This window comes from Rhinatrema bivittatum, chromosome 17 (assembly GCF_901001135.1).
Source record: "Rhinatrema bivittatum chromosome 17, aRhiBiv1.1, whole genome shotgun sequence".
NCBI lineage: Eukaryota > Metazoa > Chordata > Amphibia > Gymnophiona > Rhinatrematidae > Rhinatrema > Rhinatrema bivittatum.
The window spans coordinates 49,544,765-49,557,228 of NC_042631.1; the positions used below are offsets into that span (position 1 = coordinate 49,544,765).

The 12,464-nt window shown below is 44.7% G+C and overlaps 1 protein-coding gene across 8 annotated transcripts in view; it reads right to left on the minus strand.

The window, feature by feature from the left end:
- Window positions 1-12,464, minus strand: part of PHRF1 (PHD and ring finger domains 1) — a 352,385-nt gene that overhangs the window by 150,159 nt on the left and 189,762 nt on the right. For all 8 annotated transcript variants that reach the window (XM_029582942.1, XM_029582938.1, XM_029582941.1 and 5 more), the window contains one exon: window positions 5,400-5,519. In XM_029582942.1, coding sequence (XP_029438802.1) covers window positions 5,400-5,519 — 120 coding nt within the window. The remainder of the gene's footprint in view (window positions 1-5,399; window positions 5,520-12,464) is intronic.

The following is a 12,464-nucleotide window of genomic DNA, read 5'->3' on the forward strand; positions in this document are numbered from 1 at the left end:
CCACAGGCACAGCCAGGCCTCTCAGGCCCTGGAGCAAGTCCCGGATGGAACACAGGCGAGGCCCAGGCTTCAGAGCGGCCTCTGGAGGAAGGTAAGAGACCTCCTGTAGCGCAGCAGCAGGGGGGATCGCAACAAGTAATCTGCGTAATAGTGTCAGAAGCCAAAGTTAAAGTGGATGGTTACGGATTCGTCTGGTGATGTGATGGTAGTATAGCTGCTCTGAGGATGTCAGTGTCTGATCCTTTCGACCGGCCAACGTACATCAGTGAGTAAGTGATTTTGGGGTGAAGTGGATCCTGCAGTCCTGAACTTCTGCGGTGATGAGAGGCCACAGATAGCCCGGAGAAAATTACTGAAGATGAAGAAGAACTGGATAGACGTGGAGGAGACAGACTATCTTCCAGGTCTACCACTAAGAGAATAACTACACTGGTTGCGTCAGAGTGTCAGTTGGAAATCCTGTGCGCCAGATTGTATTAGTAATGCGTTGGTAACTTCGGCTTCGACGCAGTGTCATGAGTGCGCCGGTGTGTCGATGTTGGTCCGATGAGTCGGTGCGTCGACGCTCACTTGATGCTTCGGAGCATCGATGCGTTGGTTTTTCTGTGATGCGTCTGTGCGGAGACGCGTCGCTGTCACGATGTGCCGATGCTTTCAACGCAGATTGCATCCTCGGCACATCTCCCGCGCCCTGCGTTGGTGGAATCTTTGATTTTTTTCTTCCCTTTTGGACCTGGAGGGTCTACAGAGGTGGCCCTTCAATGGGCTCGGGCCTTGGGGGTTGTCTTCGGTCCCAGAGATGACCTAGCTGAAACCTTAGAGGGGGCATAGGAGCCCGATGCCTCCTCTCTAAGTTGGGCGATCTTTGCAGCCCTTTGGCACTGCACCCGTGGGGACATATGTCCGCAGTCCCTGCAATTAGCCTGGTCATGTCTAGAACCGAGGCAAAGATAACAGAATTGATGTCTGTCTGTCAGAGAATCTTCCCACATTCACAAAACTTAAAGCCTGGATGAGGCATGCTAAGTGTCCTGTGTAGTTATTCTTGTCAAGTTTTTTCCTCACAACTATTTTCCTCACAGAGAGAAGAGCTCCGCGTGCATTCAGTCGCGCGGAAAAAAATGGACTGAGGAGCCTCGAGGAGACACAGGTGGTATGCAGGAAGGAACACCTCACCAAAAGACTTTGGGTGATCTTAGAGAGCTCTGCCACCAAGTGGCACGGAGGATGTACCCAGACAGCATGGCTAATTCAGCTGCTTATCAATCTATGGGAAAATAAATTTAACTTTGAGTCTGAAATTGGCCAATATGGGGCTTGGATACCAAAAAAATCTGGGATAGCGAAGATTTGCCTACAGTGGTTCAGAACACAATACAAAATTTTAATTAACATTATCCTGGGGACTACTCACCCTCATTAAGATGGGAATTTAATATAATACACAAGAAAAGTAACAACGGAAATTGTTCGCTTTGTATATTGCCTAAGCTTAATTTAACCAGAGATGAATTGCAAGCATTACAAACTGCTAAGATTGAAAAGTCAATTAAATATATGAAGTAAAAATTATATGAACATGGAGATAAGCCTGGTTCCCTCTTAGCAAAGGCAGTGAGGAAAAAGACAGGAAGCCTCTCTGGTCAATCAAATTCGGGCAGCCGATAGGCGCATGTGTCATTCACTTGTGGACGTACCTTAAGTGAAGCTTTGAAAGCTTATTACAGTTCTCTGTATGTTCCATTGGAGAGACAGCCAGGTGCATCAATTTCCACTTTCTTGGTTAAGGTTGACAGGAAGCCTCTCTAGTCAAATTTGTACAGGGGATGGGACTGTGTCACATTCACTGTGTGTCAGGACATAAGTGAGTGGGGTGGGGACATAAGTGAGGCTTTGAGAGTTTATTACAATTCTCTGTACTCTCCACTGGAGAGGGAGCCAGGTGCATCAATTTCTATTTTCTTGGGTATAGTTGCACTCCCTACAAGGGGAGGGAGCTCCTGCTCCCATCTGCAATTGGAAGCCACCACCCCCTCAAAAATAAACTGATCCATATGGGTACCCAGTTGAATTTTATAAAACATTCTCGGAAGTGGTGGGACCTCTCTCGGTAGAGCTTTTTAATTATTTGCAAACCCCAGGTTTTTATAAGATGCAGTATTCTCTGTTCTTAAGAAGTAGAAAGATCCCTTGGAATGTGGGTCATACTGGCCTATTTTGCATATTAACTCATAAAAAGTTTAGTGAAAATTATCCAGCTCCATTTGGAAAGATTAATGCCCTAATACACCCAGATCAGACAGAGATTATTAATGGCAGGTATTCTACTTTTAATGCCAGATTCTAGTTTAATATTAATCACCTGGCACAAGTGAGTTGAACACCTGGACTGGTGATGTTTGACACGGATAAGACCTTTGATAGATTATCCTGGTCTTTTCTCTTTGCAGCTTTGCTCAAATATGGAATATCAAAAGACATGAAAAGAAGCAATATCCAGAAATGCTAGGGCCCAGATAGTGGTGAATGGGCAAGTTTCCTCTCACTTTCAGTAAGAAAAAGCACTGTCAGGACTGCCCACTTTTCTCCTTTACTCTTTGATCTAGCTTTAGAGCCTTTTGCTCACATAGTATGAGAATCCCCTATAATAAAGGGTTTTCCTATGCAGGAATGCGCTTGTAAGATTTCTCTATATGTGGATGATGTGCTGCTTAACCTTATAATGGACCAAACAGCTTCAGTTGTTTGGTCCATTATAGCCTAACATAATCCTAGATTCTGGATATAAAGTTAATTTTTCCAAATTTTACATATTCCTAGTGGGTCCTTAGTCATGAACTTCCCAGTGCCTCTCAGAGTTTAATTCCTATAAAAGGTTTTAAATACCTAGGGATAAAGGTGGTTCTGTTCACTGAGGAATCTTTATCAGGCTAATTTTTTCCCAGTGATTTCTTGAATTAAAAGATTGGACACATCTTCCCGTATCCTGGCCAGGCCGAATAGATATTTTAAAAAATATTAACATAGAAAATGATGGCAGGTAAAGATCACAAGGTCTACTTAGTCTTCCTAGCTGTGATTTTATGTGCATTTACCCAAGGTAGATCAAATTCCAATATGGAACCCAAACCCCAATACCATGTGTACCCTTTAGAGTTGCAACTGCCACTCTTTCCCATAATTTGTAACTTGCCCAGCATTACTGGAAGAATGTCTAAAAGACAGTAGGGTTGATTCTCAAGGAGGTCATGTTTGCCTGCTGATTACAGAACCTATGTATTATATTTCTGGTCACCTGGAGAAAGGGTGGGGAAAGGTACCAAATAGCTTTGTTATCGGAAGGAAGGTGATCCTTCGAGGATGGGTCAGGGTTAACTCTCCTGTTTGTAAAGACTGGTGTGATAAGTGTACAAGTGTATTGAGTTCAAACTTATTGCAGCAAAAGCTAGAGGGAAAGACTGGATGGTTCAGAAGTATTGGGCACCTGTTATGCAGTATTTGACCAATTCTCAGACCACTGAATGGAAGATATTATGAGCTCTATTCTTTTTTACTATTCTTTTACCTTTGATTTTTTTTCCACCTGAATTTATGGGTGGAAGGGATCGGGGAGAGGGAGGAGTGGGTAGAGCATATAAATTATAAATTTGAGCAATGGTTATACTTTTTCTCAGTTGCTCCAGTATGCATTGAATGTTTTTTGTATATCCTGTTGATCACTTACATTGGCTTTCCTCTGTAATATACCTTTAATGTTTGATGTATATTACAGTTTGCTCAATAAAAAAAAGTAAATAAAATAAAAAAGGACTTTGACAACTATAACAAGATATATGGGTTTTTCAGATCTTGGAGATAAAGAGTGATAAGATCATTTCACTATAATTGTACTTGAGTATATTTGACAAATGTGCTGATGACATGTTTGTAATGAAAACTGTTCATTGATGTAGTCTTTGTTGTCTTGGATGCATCTAAGCCTCGCCATCTCCTCTCTCAGCTCCACCGCCTGTTTTCTGAGTCAACCTCCATGTATCTTTCATACTCAATCGTTTCTTCACTATGGAACAAGACATCCATCTGGATGGAGTCAGAAGTAACATTTGTGGTGGCAGCTTTGTTGACGTTTTCTAGCCATCCTTCTGCTCTTCCTTGGACCTTGATACCTGCAGAAAGAAATGAGAAAAGAGACCTCCCATACCCCCTACCTCCTCCTCCGCTTACTGGCAGGTACAATCAGCTGGTTTCCTTTCTGTGAAATCTAGCACCTACTCACTAATTCCCTTTGTGTCGCCCTGTTTGTTTGCTTCCATGTAATTATGAGGTATGGCGTTTTATAAAATTATATTTTTTGTATCTGTTTGGTGTGTAGTCTATAAAGAATACTATTGCCTTGGGTATAAAACATCAGACCAACTAAAAATAATTACCTGAAGGATCTACTAGGAAATTACCAATTAAGCCCTTCCTGAACTTCATTCAAATGTTATATTTTCACAAATGACTAACAACTAATCTAAACTATATCCTTATGTTTCTCTGCCAACAAATGTCAAGTTATTCTATGTAATCCAGCCCCCTAATCAGTGGGTTAGTCTATATAGAAAGAATAATAGGTGGGGGTGTGTAGGATGAACCATAAGACAGAAAAAAAAACCCCAAAAGATTCTCCCAGCAAAGCAGACGTTTCCCCTCTATAAACTAATCTGCAATACTAACCAAGCAAACGGAAATGTAAAAATAACCCTTTTTCAAAAACTGAAAAGTGATGGAACAAATATCCTTTTTCAAAATTAAACAGCACTTGAATAGCCATAAAAAAATAAACTACTACTTATTTATATAGCATTACATAACATGCCCAGTGCTGTACGTCTAAAACTGAGCCCTTAAGAACGGCAGGGGCTCAAGTACTAATATTTACTGAATCTCATCTCATGCCACTAGTACTGGTCCTATCCTAATAAGATGGTCAATGGGTAAAGCCAGAATACCAAACTTTTCTGTAAGTACATCATTTCTATTCATAATTATTCTATAATACTCAACTTTTTTTTTTTCTTTTTAGAATTTTACCTTGTTTTATACTATATTTTCTTTATCACATACTGCTGTCTCTTCTTACCCGAAAGGAACCTAGTCTGCCATTTCTACATTACTTTCACTCATTATCCTTCTTCCATATTTCTGAATTGCCTATTATATCAGTGTAATTTAATACCAGCCATTCCAATTTACCCATCTTATTTTAGGCTTCTAGCATTTGTATCAGAAGCATTTACACAGTTTGCTATTGTCCAGTGAATGTACTGCTTAACGGGGATATTTGTTTTGATTTGCCAATCATTAGATAGCATCACAAGGAATAACCATACTGTTTCTCTTTTGACTGAGCTTACCTTGATAGCCCAACAGAAATGGGTCTTGCTACTGGCTGATGAGACCGCAAGGCAGAACGGGAGAGAACTCGCCGCTTGGTGCTTAGAGGAGAAGCTGGGCTCACAGGATGCTCCTCATTACTGTCAAGGACAGCAAAGTTAGTTCAGTTTGTTAGCATGACCAAGGATGGTAATCGCTGCACTCCAAAAGATACAGATTCCAACAACAATTTCTTCAAACTCCAGCAGAGTCAGCAATAATTAATAATGGCAAAAACTAACAAGCCCTGTGTTTGCTTCAGTGATTTGAAGTTAAGAGTGTACAAGGAATGATTTTGCAGGTTACATATCTGCATGTTGCATTTAATGTTTATTTCTTAATTGAAGCACATTCAAAACATGATCAGGCTGCATTTCTGTGTAGATTTCTAGAATATGATGGCAGAAAGACAAGGTTCATCTAATCTGCTCATTTTCCCTACTTACTATCAGGTCGATCCAGTAAGGCCGCGGTAGAAACAGTGCGGCAGTGTCAGGTGCACCCTTCCTCCCCGCACCCACAGTTCTCTTCACTAACTCCCCGATACTCTCCTCTAATCGCATGCAAATGCATGCCGCGGCTTTAAAGCGGTAGGGAAGGGTTATGGCCGCGTAACCCATTTTACTGTATAGGCGCTTAATACAGCGCCTATACAGTAACCAGGGTGCGACGGTACCTGTCATTTCAAATGTCATTTGGAATGACAGGAACCAGGAAGTGTAAAAAAACACGAAAAGTCTTTGTTGCTTTGTCGCTGTGTCTCTCCTCCCGGAGCAGGGCGCGAAAGCAGCCTTGCTCCGGGAGGAGGTGAGGCACAGCGGCGAAGACAGACGGGAGAGGAGAAAAAGCAGAGCCGAGCAAAGCGAAAGCGTGCAGCAAGCCGGCGAAATAGACCTGTGAGCAGAGGCAATAGCAGCGGTTCGGTAAGCCTGGCACCCTCCTTGATGTAGTACGTCCCGGATGCCCCTCCCTCCCCAGCGCGCCCGCCACTACCCCTTTCATCAGCTGCATCCACTGCGACCCGGCAGTCCCGTGAGGCCTACAAAAAAAAAAAAAAAAATCCCCGGCTCCCGCGCCCCCGCACTGGCCCGCCGACTCTACCCCCCCCCCCCCTCCTCCCGATCGGGCAGGTAGGCGGCGGCGACGAAAACCAAAGCAATTTTTTTTTTTTCAAAAAGCAACATCACACATTGCATAAAATAATTTCTCCAGCCTTAAAGCGACTTACTTTTGGGATCTGTCAAGTAAATCGCAAAAGTAACTTACTTTTCTGAAGCCATCACGATCGTAGCTCAAGACGAAGATGGCCGCCTGCACGGGGGAAAGCGTGCAATTGGCCGCTGAAGACGTGACGTCACGTCTTCAGCGGCCAATTGCACGCTTTCCCCGTGCAGGCGGCCATCTTCGTCTTCGTCCGGAGGAGCTAAGATCGTGTTCCTGATGGCTTCAAAAAAGTAAGTTACTTTTGCGACTTACTTTTGGGATCTTGACAGATCCCAAAAGTAAGTCGCTTTAAGGCTGGAGAAATTATTTTATGCAATGTGTGATGTCGCTTTTTGAAAAAAAAAAAAAATTGCTTTGGTTTTCGTCGCCGCCGCCTACCTGCCCGATCGGGAGGAGAGGGGGGGGTAGAGTCGGCGGGCCAGTGCGGGGGCGTGGGAGCCGGGGATTTTTTTTTTTTGTAGGCCTCACGGGACTGCCGGGTTGCAGTGGATGCAGCTGATGAAAGGGGTAGTGGCGGGCGCGCTGGGGAGGGGGGGCATCCAGGACGTACTACATCAAGGAGGGTGCCAGGCTTACCGAACCGCTGCTATTGCCTCTGCTCACAGGTCTATTTCGCCGGCTTGCTGCACGCTTTTGCTTTGCTCGGCTCTGCTTTTTCTCCTCTCCCGTCTGTCTTCGCCGCTGTGCCTCACCTCCTCCGGGTCGCAGAGTTGCATGGCGCTGTGAGGGGGGCGAAAGGGTATAATCCCATGAACGGATTTGAGTGGGAGCGCTCTGTGAAGCGGGACATGCCCGTGAGGGGCATAATGGGTGGATGCAGCTGATGAAAGGGGTAGTGGCGGGCACGCTGGGGAGGGGGGGGGGGGCATCCGGGACGTACTACATCAAGGAAGGTGCCAGGCTTATTGTTTTATTGTGTTTGAGTATCTTAAGCGGTGTCGATGGATTTGTTACACAGTCCTAACTCCTACTAGGGGGAGGCGGTAAACTAACAGGTTAAGGCCGCGGCAAAACAGCGCGTTCCTAAGGAGATAATATCAGCGCCCGTTACAGTATCGGAGGGGAATAGCTAATTCCTTCATTATACAGCTTTTTCGTTCATTTACATGCTGGGTGCGGAAAGGGTTAGGTGTTTATTTTAGGAAGCGCTAAGGACGCGTGAAACTGGAGACTGTATGGCTGGATGGCCTTACTCGTCTGTATTGTGCGCTCCCAGCACGTTACAGACGGGCAATCTTTAACTGCATGTTACTGGATCGACCTGTATAATAGTACAGACTATACTAGATCTCTGGCTTTACGCTAACTTTCTCACCACTACTAAGGATCCTCTGTACATGACCCTCACACCTCTATAAATTCAAATATTTCTACCCTACCATCGCCACCGGGGCCTCTTACATGCATCCACTGCTCTCTCTCTAAATAATGCTTCCTTATATTGCTCCTGTGCTAAGCCCACTCCATCTATCATGATCCCTGGCTCTAGAACATAACATTACTCATAAAATGGAAACAGATATGTCTGATTGCTATAGAGAGGTCATGAAAAACTCTGGATTCTTTACATGCTATTGTATTTTTTTTTTGATAGGACCAATCCATAGAGGTTGTTACATGTGGAATTTTGAGATCACATAGGCCCCTTCTTCAGATATTAACTATGGTTGCTATGGAGAGATTATTTTACAACTATATTCTACTATATCTTTGAATATCCATTAGCCTTATAAATGTATCAACTACTTTGTAGATTTCTTCAATCACATTTTATTTTAAGATGAACATAGCCTAGCCAAAAAAAGTATAGCAAAGAACTATGTTAGAGGACTAGAATGTTTGGCATTTAAAGAAAGTGTAGGGTAGCTTGGACTGTTTTCCTATGATGATATGCTTGTGTTTAGACAAGTGACGACAGTATTTTGAGAATTTACACAACATGTTTTCATCTGGCAATATGTAAAAGTCAAGAGAATATACTTGTAAGTTAAGGATAGCTTTACCTGTGACAAAAAGAGGAGGGCCAGGGCAGGGGAAAGAGAACCAGCACATGGGCATTTCATTTTAAAATCCCCACATATCATTCACAGTCTGCACTTTTCAACAAAGATACCAACGTGGTTTACAACACTAAAGTTAGAATCCATACTTTGGCATCTTTGTTGAAAAGCAGTAAATCGAATGTTAACAAAGAATGGAGAGGCACTTTACTTGCAGGGTGATGGTATTGTGGAGTCTTATCTGGTAAAGCTGCATTTGCAGAATATCACTGGACATTTTTAAAAACAAGTCGCGTAAGTTCAGGAAAATGTGAAGTATTAACGGACATGGTAAAGCAGAACATCACTGACTGCAATCTGCTACACAAATGAGCAAAGTGAGGCTGAATACCCTGAACGGGGGGACATTCTGGGAAAGAGGGCCCCTTTTCTGACAGGATGGGCTCCACCTGAACCAGGCTGCTGTGGTGAACTTCAAAAGGAGACAGAGCAGCTTTTAAACTAGAACACAGCAACAAATGGTTCAGAGGGAGGCATCTTCAAAGGATACTGACAAACCAATTAAGTTAGAATGTCCCAATAGAAGTGGTTATAAAAGCTGCACACACAGATAAAAATGATTACAAACTACCTTATCATATGATAAGCAGATTGTGGGTACACATACAAATAGAAATACAAAAAATTACTTTAAAATATCTGTATGCAAATGGAAGAAGTCTAAAAAATAAGACTGAAGAGTTAGAATGTATGGCTCTAAAGGAAGATGTAGACATAAAAGGGATCTCAGAGACTTGGTGGAAGGAGGATAAGCAATGGGACACTGATACCTGAGTACAAATTATAACCACATGATAGGACAGATAAAATTGCTGGAGTGGCTAGCTATTTGTACACATACAAATAGAAATGCAAACAAAATTACTTTATAATATCTGTATGCAAATGGAAGAAGTCTAAAAAATAAGACTGAAGATTCCACTATATCTTAAGCTGGATAAACGTTTGTCAGGAAACAAATTGCATGCTGGAATCTTTAGGGATAGATATTCCAAGGGTAAAAGGGAAGAGTATAGTAGTGGTTATATATAACCACATGTTTCCTCATCCTGCAGGCAGACTGCAAAATGCTAATAGAGATTACTAGTAACACAATAATGGGAGAATTCAATTTCCTGAGTATTTATTGGAAAAATGTCATATCAGCACATGCAAGGGAAGATCAAGCTGGTTTGCCATCTGACCTGTACAGGGAGTAGAACAGAGGTACCTACCTATTGCAGGGGGACACAAAGATCTACATCCGGGCTCCCCAGAGGCAGAATATTTGATTTTCTACCCCCTGGTCCAGGGACCAGTCATGGGGTCTGAAGGCTCGACTTGGCCTGTCCGCTACCATGTTCTCCCATCCCAGCCAGGTGCATAGCCCTGAGCACCATCCCATGGGACAGGGCACAACCAGATCTGGACCACTTCCTGACACAGAAGGTACGATTCCGAGGCTCCCTGCTTGTTGACATACCACATGGCTACTTGGTTGTTGGTTTGGATCAGGACAATTTTGTTGGATAGCCGATCTCTGAAAGCCCATAGTGCATACCTGATTGCTCATAGCACTAGGAAGTAGATTTGACAGTGTGTTCCTAGGCAGACCAGAGGCCCTGGGTGATGAGCCGATTACATGAGCTCCCCACCCTAGGGAGGATGCATCTGTTGATAGGACAATTTGGGTAGGGAGACTTCAAAAAGAGATCCCTGTTCCAGATTTGAAAGTACCTGCCACCAGGACCATGAGTTCCAGAGAGATGGGGTGACTTGGATGCAATCCGGGAGGCTCTGAATGACTTGTCACCACTGAGACCTCAGGGTCCTTTGGGCTCTAGGCATGTGTAAATGTGCCAAGGGAGGACATGGACGGTTGCGACCATATGGCCCGACAGCCTCAACATGTGCCAGGCTGACACCTGCTGGCTCTGCGGCGATGGTCATCAAGGTGGCGGCCCTCTGGTGAAGCAGGCAGGCCTTGGCCTGAGCAGTGTCTAGCAGGGCTCCTATGAAGTCCAATTGAAGAGACTGGATGAGATAGGACTTTGGGTAGTTGAGAATGAAGCCTAGTGATTCCAACACCTGGATGATCAAGTGCATGAACCTGGCAGCTCCTGCCCGAGACATGCTCTTGACCAGCCAATTGTCCAGATACAAGAAAACATGCACTCCCAGCCTGCGGAGGTGCACCACCACCACCACAGCCTGGCATTTTGTGAAGACTCATGGAGCTGACGCAAGCCCGAATGGCAACACCCAGTACTGGAAGTGCTGTTTTCCCACCACAAATCAGAGATACTTCCTGTGACCAGGAAGATCTTGATATGAGTGTATGCATCCTTTAGGTTGAGGGAGCATAGCCAGTCCCCTTTTTGTAAAAGAAGGATCAAGGTGCCCAGGGAACCATCTTGAACCTTTCTTTTCTTAGAAACTTGCACAAGGCCCTTAGGACTAGGATGGGACAGAGTCCTCCTGTTCTCTGGAATCAGGAAGTACCTGGAATAGAATCCCCACCCTCTTTGCCCTGGTGACATGAGCTCGACTGCTTTGGCCCTTAAGGAGGAGGAGAGCACCGCTAGTAGTACTTTCTGATGTACTAAAGCCCCCAAGATGGGCATGGAAGGCAATTTTGCAGAACACCCAATAAATTCAATTGGTACCCTTGAGAGATGATGGACAGAACCCACTGATCTGAGGTTATATTGGGCCACAGTTCGCAAAGAACCACAGCCTGCCCTCGACTGGAGGGTCCATCATCCTGGGTACGAGCAACTGGCCTTTGCTCCCTATGACCCAATCAAAACCCCATCTCTGGAGGTGACCAAGAAGCCGGCTGAGGCATGGGAACTCTCTGCTGCTTAGGACAGCCGGGGGAGCCCTGATGGTGTGGACGGGAGTGAGGGAGCAGAGGATAGTACTTCCTTGGCCCCAGTCTTGCTGGCCTCCTGGATGAGGACAACAGATGCGGAGTACTGGTGGAGAATTGCTGGAAGGTTTCATGGTTGTCCTGAAGTTGGGCCACAGCATCCCTCACCCTATCTTCGAAGAAATTCCCTCCACTACATGGCACATCAGCAAGTCGTTCCTGTACCTCTAGTCAGAGATCTGAGGCCCACAGCCATGCCATTCTGTGGGCGCTGCAGAGACACTCAATGCTGTCTTGAAAACATTGTAAGTCGCATGGACTTGTGCTTTCCGCACTCAAGGCCTTTATGCACCAGCGACATAAGGGTGTCCTGCTGCTGTTGAGGCAGCTGCTCAGCCATCTGCGCCTGCTTCCAGATATTCCACAGAGTACTGGCTAAAGTAGAGCCAGTAGATAACAATGTGGGCATTGAGCATGGTGCCTTGAAATACTTTCCTCCCAAGAGCGTCCATCGCCTAATGATCCTTCCCCAGGGCGCCGAGGAATGAGTCCGAAAATGCATGACTTTCATGAAGACGAATTTGACCACCACCGACTGGTGGGGCAGCTGATGTTTGTTGAATCCGGCAGCCATCTGGATGAGGTAGACCCCCATCTGCCTTCTTATTAATGGGAGGCACTGTGAGAGGGTGTTCTCATATCCTCAGCAGCAGCTCCTTACGCATCTCATATATCAGGTTTGCCACGATCTCCTTAGGAGGCTCCATGAACTGGAGAATCTCATGCATTTTGTGCCTGGCATCATCCTCAGTTAATAACTGAAAAGAAATGGCTTCCGCCATCACCCTCACAAAACCTGCAAAGGTTAAGTCCTCAGGCGGAGACTTCCTTGGCTTCTCTGGAGGAGAAGG